Raw genomic sequence first — 9,880 nt, forward strand, 5'->3', positions numbered from 1 at the left:
ATGGAAAACAAGAGGGGCTGAGTGGAACAAGGAATCAAGACTACAGCCAGACACTTTTCTGTGACAGACAGGTTAAAACCACGACCTCTAACTCAACATAAGATAAACAACTTTAAAGTAATTCACCCTGTTCTTGTGTGCTATGTATTTAACCCAATAATGCCTGGAATTTATTTAACATTTGTTGTTATCTATTTTTTTTTATTTTTATTTAACATGGGTCACTTGGGACTGGCTTCTTTAATATTTATATTCATTTCCTAGGCTTTTCTGTACAGTTTAGAAGAGACAACGAGTTCAAAAATGCCATATTTCATTGGACAAAACAAATCTTTCAAATGAACGCAGTCGATTTGTCATATTCTTATATGACTGCTCTGTAAGTTACGTAAACGTGACACTTTGTGTTTAGTATTGCAATGCATCCCCCCACCCGTACCACCGTTACCGTTTGGTCATGTAGTTTTGTGTGTGGGAATGCATGCAGTAATATGGATGTATATTAATCAATTTTTACATTGAAGATTAACTGAAGTTGTATTGAATGCTTCTAACGTGCCACGGTGAAAATAATCAAGCTTTTTATTATATTGTCGCACCATGTAATGGCGATTTATGAAACGATGCAGAACAAGAATCTTTCAGTAATTATAAAACCGAGAAGATATAAACAAATCTGAGAATCCATTCAGTTGAGAGGGAAAGAAAACGGAGTCAATACTAACTTTGTCCACTGAATGGCGCCATGTCGTCAACCCCCTGCCCCGTCGCCTAAATTCTACGTAATTTCTTTGGATCGCCCTTCCGTTGGAGTCGCCTCTCGGTTCGGGGAACAATCATGGCAAAACTCAGCAAAGAGACGAAACAGAGGCTGCAGCAGCTTTTCCATTGCGGCCAGTTTGTCATCCGATGGGGTTTTATTCCGACTGTCCTTTACCTGGGTCAGTATGGGCACAAGGAGGGGGTACGGCTTGCCGAGCTCGTGTTAGCAAGCTAGCTTAGAATGTTAGCCTTCAGATGCTATGTGTTTGGCGATACGGACGACTAATATTGAGACTAGATTATTTTAATGAAAGACTAGGCTAGAAAATCCATTTGTCCACAACACTGCCACATTAGCCCCAAAATATAAAGCTGGCTCTTTGGCTTTCAGTTTTTTTGTTTTGGGCAGATATAAGGTTTCACGTAATGTGACGCATGTGTTGGAATACAGCGACACCAAACGCATACGTATTTTCTTAAGGAACGTATCGATGTTGTCGATATCGTAAGGGTTTTATTTCATCAAACGGATATAAAAGTCAGGTAACTTTTGTCCTTCAAGGATACCTCGTGTGCGTTGTCTTCAATTTTCGGAGAAGCCTTTGTCATTTCAGTCAACAAAAACAAACCTGTTTATTAAACAAAAGTAACTGAGTCAAAATATGCCCGGGATATATATAATAGTGGGCTTACTATCAATCTGTATATTCGAATGTGTGTGTGTGTGTGTAACATGCTGAATTGGAAAGTGGTAGATTTTATATATTTACTTACCTAATCCAGTTGCTGTCCTGGAAACAATCAAGAATATCAACCCTGTTTGTTTTTGGAGACGCTGTCTTTCAAGGGAAATCAAAGGACAAGGGATAAATGCAGAGGGTGCTGTGGGTGTGAAATAGATTGCCTCATTATATTACATTACATTTCAGTCATTTAGCATACGCTTTTTTCCAAAAGTGTTGTCTCAATCAGAATAAATTTTAAACAAGTACCCAACACAACAGTCACAGTCTCTCCAAATATAAATACTGCGTATTGAGCTTGATGCATTTAAAATAGTGAAACATTATATCCATAGTAATCCAATAGTCCTGGAGAAATGTAAATTTGATAGATATAGCCTATTGGCCATTCCCTTTGAGTCAGTTCAGTTTCAAACATAGTTTCTGTTCAGTTTATTGTATTTATAGTAATTTGCAGCCAGACAGCCTTTGCAGAGTGCCTGACTTACTTAAAAAGAGCATTCAGCCTAAGTTGAAGAGTGCACTTTTGAGTACAATTGCAGTATCTGGTTAACAGCCAGTGTTTTCATAAGCAAGGCATGTTCGGAGGACAGTAATAGACCTCTCAATGTGTTTTTGGTCCAGACTTGAATAAGTTAATATTTTAAAGTTTCTGATTATTTCCAAAATGGACCCATTCTAAGTGAAACCTCTCTTCCTTCAGCATATTGGAAACACCACCACTCATTTCATAAGTTTGGTTTCCTTCCTCATATGTTGCAATATGAATGAATATAATAGGTAATACTGATTTACATGTGTTCCCCTTTACTATGGTTTTGCAGAGTTGGACTGGATCTGTTTATAAATTGCAGAAAGAAAACCCTCAAACTCAAAATAGTATCCATTGCTTCAAGAGTGTTTCCCAGTCATTGTTCACTCCATGTGTTTCATTTGTCTCCTGTCCCATCTTTTTGTGTCAGGGTTGATTCTTTGTGGCAAGTTTGGAACATTAGAATTTAAATTTCTTTGACAGAACACAAGACCAAAATGTGTTAACATTTGTGACTATAATTCAAACATTATATAAGGAGTTATGAAGTGGTACTTGTTAAATAGGAATTTAGACAATATAGACTATAGATTACTGTAGGGTTAGATTATCTACCCTCGAGTTTAAAAATTGATCAGTTGTGATTCACAGTTTTTGTCTTAAAAAAACAAACATCTGAAAAATGGAACAGAATATATTTTGAAATTACAGTTGTTTGGCAAAAACTAAGTACTATGTTACGTGTTTATCTTTCCATTTTTTTTTTTTTGCATCATGCTAATGTAGTATGGCGTCTAAATGCAGCTAAATATACTTAAGGTAGATGCTGCATGTCAAATATGCTTCACTACTCAGTGTTTGAGGTGGAAGTGCAAAGGTCCTTTGACTGGATTTAAAAAAATGATATTTAGGTCCTTACACTGATATTATCACTACAGCAGTGTTGTATATTTTTCTGGCTGGTATTGCCACTGTTAAGTAACTCATTGTCAGTGTGTCTAGAATATGCACCTCATTGTCTTTTTTGTTTTTTTAACCACAAAATGTACATGTAGAAAAGGACAGCCATATGTTCGCAAACTATCCACAATTAAACATGGCAGCTGACTTGTGTATAAAAGCTCATATTAAACATCCTATTGATGGCATACATATCAAAGATATTAATGCACCAAAAAAATGGCGACATTACACCAGGGCACTTATTCACTACAATCTGCACAATCATCCTTCTCTCTGATTTTGTCCATTTTTCTGATTTACAGGATTCAGACGTGGAGCAGATCCAGGAATGCCAGAACCCAACGTTTTGAGGCAAGGATCTATTCATTTGTGAAGCTGATTGCATGTATCATGTCAAAAATCAGATAAGATACGTGTGAAAATGTGACATATAGAATTAAAGGGAAGTTTCCATTCCCATATACAATGAAAAACTATTTTATCCATCATAGCTACCATAGCCCCGGTTTTACACTGGTGTGGCTTATTTGTGACGCCCAAGTAGACCCAGATATGAGTATTTTTTTCAGGTGTCATTTCTTCACTCTTACAAGTTAAAAAAATGTTGGAACATTGTTTTCAACTCGAAGTTAAAATATATAGATATACATAATATCCTTTGGTGTCTCATTTCTGACCACATTGGTAAAGAGATGCAATTAATTTACCCTCTCCCCAAGGATCCATGGGGATTTACACACATTTGAGGGATAATTTCAGAATGAAAGAAATTAGTAGAAACTGACACAGAAGGTTTATACATTTGTATTTTGTTGTCAGAGGTTTGTTGTGTCAGAGGTAGCGTTACATTTTTAGTCAATAATCTATTTGAAAACTAGTGAGTTTTAAGTTATGTGTCAACTAAGGTTAATTTTTCATTTGCTGATTCAGCTTTCTTGGTTAACAATTGGGACTGAAGAGTTAACAGTTTAGTTAAAAAAAAAAAGTAGAACGCAAATCTTCTCAACCCATCTCAAAAAGTAAAATAACTTGATAAAATAATGCAAGGTGGCCTCACCAAGACCTAAGGCTCCAACCATCCATCTCACCCTCCTGAAATGTCAGTGGTAAATACCAAACCCAATTCAATGATATGTGTGGGTGCATTGCACACACACTAGTCACCTGTAAGATATGTATTTTCTTACTGGTTGAATAGTATATACATATTTTATGCTAAATAGTTCTCAGTCTCATGATAAGCTAACAGCTGCTTGCTGACAAATATTGTAATACCATGCTTTTAAGATCTGATCCATGGGTTATTTGAGTTACTTTAGTCTCCGAAGGGGTCAATTGTGGGAGTGTACCATGTATTTCATGTTAATTTCTTGATACTAACAAGTGAGGCCGGCATCAGTGGTTACTGAAAAAGTAAGACATTTCACCCCCTGTTGAGCGCTGCATTTTCCCATCATGGATATGTTTTGTCTGTTTTTCCATTGGACAAATATGCTTGGTCCCAAATCCTATATATTATGGCATTGCTAAGGTCTACTTCTAATGTCTACGTCTATTGAATGCAGTGTGTGCAGTTTGTGCACACACTGCACTGACTGCAAAGTTTTCATGCTGATGATGACTTCAACCACATCCAGATGATTACTTCTGTTGTCAAGCTTTGCCAAAATGCCTATGTATAAATTATAGTGTCCTGTCACGGAATGGTCTTAAACATACAAGGTTTCCACCCAACTGCAAATACTGTCTGACATAAGGATTATGCATTATATACAGATATTGTGGTAACAGTGGAATCAGTGTTCATTACACCAAAAAACATTAGTAAATTCTCAGAAGTAAAGGTATAATTGCCAAGTTAAGAATGTTTTTATCTTTTTTGGAGTAATGAACATTGTGTGTGCAGTTAACATATACATGGCCAAGATATAAATGATGCTCAGCTTGACCTTGTCTACCAGTGCAATTATGATGCATATTATTTTCAAATCAGACATCACACAACACCAGCCAGTCAGACTTATATTTGAATCCTGCAGTGAGGGCTGCTGGGTTAGATTACCATGACCTGTTGGACCATCGGGTATCTCTTTAGGAGTTCAGGTTTTTGGGTTTTGGCTGTGGAAAAAACACATCTCTGTATACAATGTACACCTCCTGTAAAGATTCACAGGTGAATGCAAACAATCAAATGTAGGTTTATCAAAAAATACTTTGAGTTTTATCAAAAAAAGGCAAAATATCACCATTTTAAGAAACTAAAATGGTCTGAACTATCAAACAAGCAAAAGAAAACACACAGCTTATTAGTTAAGCCCTGTTATCTTTCTTTGAGCAGCATCCAGAAAGTGTCTTGAGTGCTCTTCATTTTGAGATTTTATTTGTGGTGTATGTGTTCATTTTCAAAGATTATGATGACAATTATTCATCTTTATCTCCCTGCTGGGTCCTCCATTACTTGTGTGTATACACATTGATACTTGTATGAGACCATACCTAAAATCATGTTTAGAAATAGGTTACAGTTTGCATCCAAGACTGTCATTTGTTGTTGCCACATTACATTACTATAAACATATAAATAAGCCTTTCCAAATATGTCCAAAAAAGACTCAAGTTTTAATGAACAGAAAGATTTAAGATTTGATTTGTTGTCTCGAACTCTCAGAACATCACATTTGTGCATAGTCACATATTAGTGTTTTTAAATCTGAGATTGAACCAACACAATCAATTTTAACCAACTAAAATTAATTTATGCTATTCTGAATCATACTGTTTGATTAATAATGTAGTGAGGAGTTCCTTGACCTCTTAATTTTCATTTTTCAATGTTGAAATAGCACACTAAAATGTATTTAACTATATCACTGTTTAACTGTATTTAAAGATTACAGTAATTTTGATATCAACATGCAAGCATGTTGTGGCAGCAAGAATGTAGATATTGTACAACTTTTAGTCCCATAGTAAACTATTGTTGAACTTTAAAAAATATATATATTTTGTTGTTTCTCCGCAGTTTGCTTTGGGGCTGATGAAGAGGATATCCACACATAACAACCCTCCTTTGTGGCCATGCAACCAAACTGTCTTTGTTGGTGAATGGTCGATGGAAGTCTTGTTTATATATTTATACTTTGCATGGATGCAGAGTACACTGCATCATGTGTGATACTGTAGAATGCATATATGTTCATTTGGTTATAAATGTAAATGCCCTCAAAAATAAACAAAATTAAAATTGCTTGTGGTGTTTTGTCATTATTAATGCAGCACAAAGGTAATGACACAATTTGGAGTCTTGAGTATTTTTTCTTTTTTACATACAGAGAGAATAATGTAAATTTTACTATTTTATGAAAGTATTACAGGATTAATTAAGAGCAAACATTTATTCGTTACACCGTATATCTTGCACGTCGGGTTGCAGTTGTGCTGGAGCCGACCCCAGCTGTATTGGGCAGGTGGCAGTGTTAGCCCTGGACCAGATGCCAGTGGACCACAGGGCCACACAACCACTTATTGCCTCACTCACAGGCCTGGGAAATTGGAATCCTCAATTACCCTGATGTGGGTAGTGAGAGGACACTCCACAGTATGGAGAAAACCCATGCAGAAATGTGGAGTACCCTGCAAAAAACATAAAAAAGCCCCAGTTGGAATTGAAGCAAGAACCATCTTGCCCTGAGGCAGAAAGACTAACCACTGAATCACTGCGATAATTTCATGCCTTCCTCTGTCTAGAGCAGACATATATATAGTCTCTATTATAGTCTCTATTCTGCACCTGCTGATCAAAATTTTTTAAAATGAAATGGTATTTCATTTTTATTTCTATGTCTACAGTGATACTCAGATTGATACCACCAAGGATCTCCACTGAACGCCACAGGAGGTCTTTCCTACCTGAGGCTATCAGACTTTTTAATTCCTCTTCCTTCAGCCGAAGGGAATATTCAAATGTCTGCACTTGTTAAGACCCTTAAACACTTGATAGCCTTAACCTTGACACTTTATATTTTAATGTATTTCTTATTCTCCCTCCTTCCTGCTATTATCTATTATTGTTATGTTTTTGCTTGAAACTCTGGCACGACAATTTCCTTTGGGATAAATAAAGTTGTTCTTATCTTATACAAATATGCATATGAAAATAAATGATGGAGGATAACCACAAGTTTACATTTTGATTTTGTTCACAAAGTATTTAATTATTTGATTCAAAACAGTTTAAGTTAAGAGTATGCAAAAGTTGATTTTGTGTGAAATAAATAGTTATTTAAATAAACATTTAACATTCATACAGTAGAACAGGTGAGAATCTGTAAATTCAGCCAACACAAACATGATTCACTGTCATGGACAGTTATATTGACTTCTATATAGCTAAACAGGCACATTTGGGCACCATAATCACATTTACTAATTATTCTGAGTCAGTCTACAATAATCCAGAATAATCATCAACTGTTATGCTGCACATATTACTTTTTTTATTAATGATTTCTCTTCCCGCTTTTTGACAAGACAGGAACTGAGAGACACCATTCTCCTTGGTATTCCTTTACTCATCTCTCTTTTAGTAACCTCCCGCTTGCCCTTGATAAGGAAGATTGGGATCTGGCGCAGGATGCTGTGAGCCATCATCCTCCTGTGGAACAGGCTGGCATTATCCAACTCCTTCTGCAGGTGTTCTTCCTGACTACATGGCAACATGGTTATCTGCTGAGGATTTTTCATCTGTGGAGAGGGATTGACAATTCTCCACTGGAATCATTTGACTTCAATACCGTTGTAAAATAAAAAAAAGGAATAGAAAAAGGAATATTTTTAATAATCAATAACCAGCTCCTCATTTTGTCCAAAGGGGATTTTTTTATGTTCCACTTTTAGCTCTCACATGTATTTTGGTGTTTGATTGAGTTGGGCTTTTTAGGAGTGAATGTAATGTCTCGTCTCCAACACAATGGGACTTATTGGAATTTTTTTACTTCTTTAAGTGCCAGATCAATTTATTGAACTAGTCTACACCTTCAATCCTTGACATGAAAACATCCACACAATGTCTATATTTCAGACAGGGAATCATTGTATTAACTGATTGATCCTTCACTAATACTGGTTGTGAGAGCTGGCAGACTTGTCCTGGAGATGATATTTCCAGAAATATACAAAAATTATGTGATCAGTTGCCACAGCTAGAGGAAAAGGATCTCTGATATTGCTGCTTAGCTATACCTTTAATTTGTCCCCTGGATTTTTTATGGTAATTTGGTGTTTTTACTCTTATTGTTTTGCCAGGGAGGGATTATTTCAGATGACTTATGAAGACTTAATTTTAGTCACTCCACACAGATAGTCATATGAAAAGAGCATTCAATGGCATCTCAGTAAGGATACATTTAGCAGGTGCTGTTTTAATTGAAAAAAAATCCAAAAGTCATCGTTTTTATATTGCACAGATCTAATTATCTTGAATTGATCCAGTAACCTGCATTTATTATTGTAAAAAATCATATAGCAGTTGACTTGTCAGAATCAATTATCACTTAAGTTATTATGTTTTGTCTAGTTTTGTGTTGTTTTAGACAATATGCCACTCCTCAAAAGGGCGTAATCAGTTTAGAACTGTACCAAATATGTTTTACATGTATGAGTACAATAATTTGAGAGCCCTCACAGACACCTTAGTTGAATTAAGTTATTCTGGCTGGGTAGACAATTGAGCCAATATCTTTAACACGGACAATATGAAATCTCAGACCCACCCTTTTTATAATTTGTCGGATCAGTTCGCTGCTGTAATATCTGATGTCTGACAGGATTAAGCTGCTTGGTAATTCTTTGTCTAGATGCTTCAGAAGACATTGGTAAATGGAAATGCCGTGGACCATCCTATGGAGACAAGCCTCCTGAAGAATGGGGAGATGAAGATACAGTCAACCATCAAATCAACTTAGTGGTTTGTGTTGCAGCACAACAAAGGCATCTTACCTTGCTAAAGTTGGAACTTGGACAGCTTTCTGGAAGGAAGGGCATTTTGTAGTTCTCCAAAAAATCGTATGGTACATGGAATTCACCTTCAAACTGATCCAGGAGGAAAAAGAGAACAGTCAAGAGAGCAGAGATGAAGATTTTTTTTTTTTTCTAAATAACTGAGTCAGACTTGGGCCCCGATACCACAGCATATTTGAGTGAGATACTCTTACGTCCTCCTTGTGATTTTTTGCTGCTTTGAAGACTAAATTCCAAAGTGGCAGTCCTGGAAGGTCAGTAGACCTTATGTCCTCTTCACCTGAAGGTTCTCCTGCTGGATTCTCAGTGGTTGTATCTGTAGTCAGAGCTCCGAAAGCACAGAGTACAAGAGCAGCCAACATTGGTGCAGTGCACAAGTATGAATCTGTGGAGATAAAGGACATGTATGAATGAAATGGGAAGAAATTAAGGAAAAAAAGTCACCTAGAGTGGCAAAGAGTGGCAAGGTACTCACCGAATCTAGAAGACATGTTAAACTGCTAATAATCTGGGTTTCCACTGATGCTGAATCTTGCTGTGACCAAGGCTGCCTTTTGAAGAGGGCTGTCATCTTATATTCTTCAGACTTGTGGGATTTCCCAATATATTCCTGCAATAGGCAAGCATGTGGTTATATGTTGAAGGATGATTAAAACGAAGTTGCCTAGAATATTAAACATTTAAATTCTGCTTTTATTACCTTTTTGCAGGAATCATATTACACAAATTCATTATTGGAATACACACAGGGACAACAAGATAAATTCTGACATTTGGGAATTAAATATTTGTATTTTCATTTTACAATTTTTAGGGAGAGAATGAACTGTCAGGGAAAAGTCCATTCTAAGCCATACATTTG

At 36.2% G+C, this 9,880-nt stretch overlaps 2 protein-coding genes across 2 annotated transcripts; one reads left to right on the top strand and one right to left on the bottom strand.

Annotated features, from left to right (window-relative positions):
• The first annotated feature begins 779 nt into the window (after positions 1 to 779).
• Positions 780 to 6,247, top strand: tomm7 (translocase of outer mitochondrial membrane 7 homolog (yeast)). The gene is made up of 3 exons (XM_086171660.1): positions 780 to 941; positions 3,303 to 3,351; positions 6,023 to 6,247. Exons 1-3 carry the CDS (start codon positions 839 to 841, stop codon positions 6,036 to 6,038), a joined length of 168 nt encoding a protein of 55 aa, XP_086027786.1. The 5' UTR covers positions 780 to 838; the 3' UTR covers positions 6,039 to 6,247.
• A 312-nt stretch (positions 6,248 to 6,559) lies between these two features.
• Positions 6,560 to 9,380, bottom strand: il6 (interleukin 6 (interferon, beta 2)). The gene is made up of 5 exons (XM_086171189.1): positions 9,213 to 9,380; positions 8,998 to 9,090; positions 8,772 to 8,915; positions 7,549 to 7,743; positions 6,560 to 6,568 (listed from the first exon to the last, which is right to left on the bottom strand). The coding sequence occupies exons 1-5, from the start codon at positions 9,378 to 9,380 to the stop codon at positions 6,560 to 6,562; spliced, it is 609 nt and encodes a 202-aa protein (XP_086027315.1).
• Positions 9,381 to 9,880: the final 500 nt, after the last annotated feature.

Source organism: Fistularia commersonii, chromosome 24 (assembly GCF_037954325.1).
Source record: "Fistularia commersonii isolate RoL2024-O1a breed Wild chromosome 24, RoL_Fcom_v1.0, whole genome shotgun sequence".
Lineage (NCBI taxonomy): Eukaryota > Metazoa > Chordata > Actinopteri > Syngnathiformes > Fistulariidae > Fistularia > Fistularia commersonii.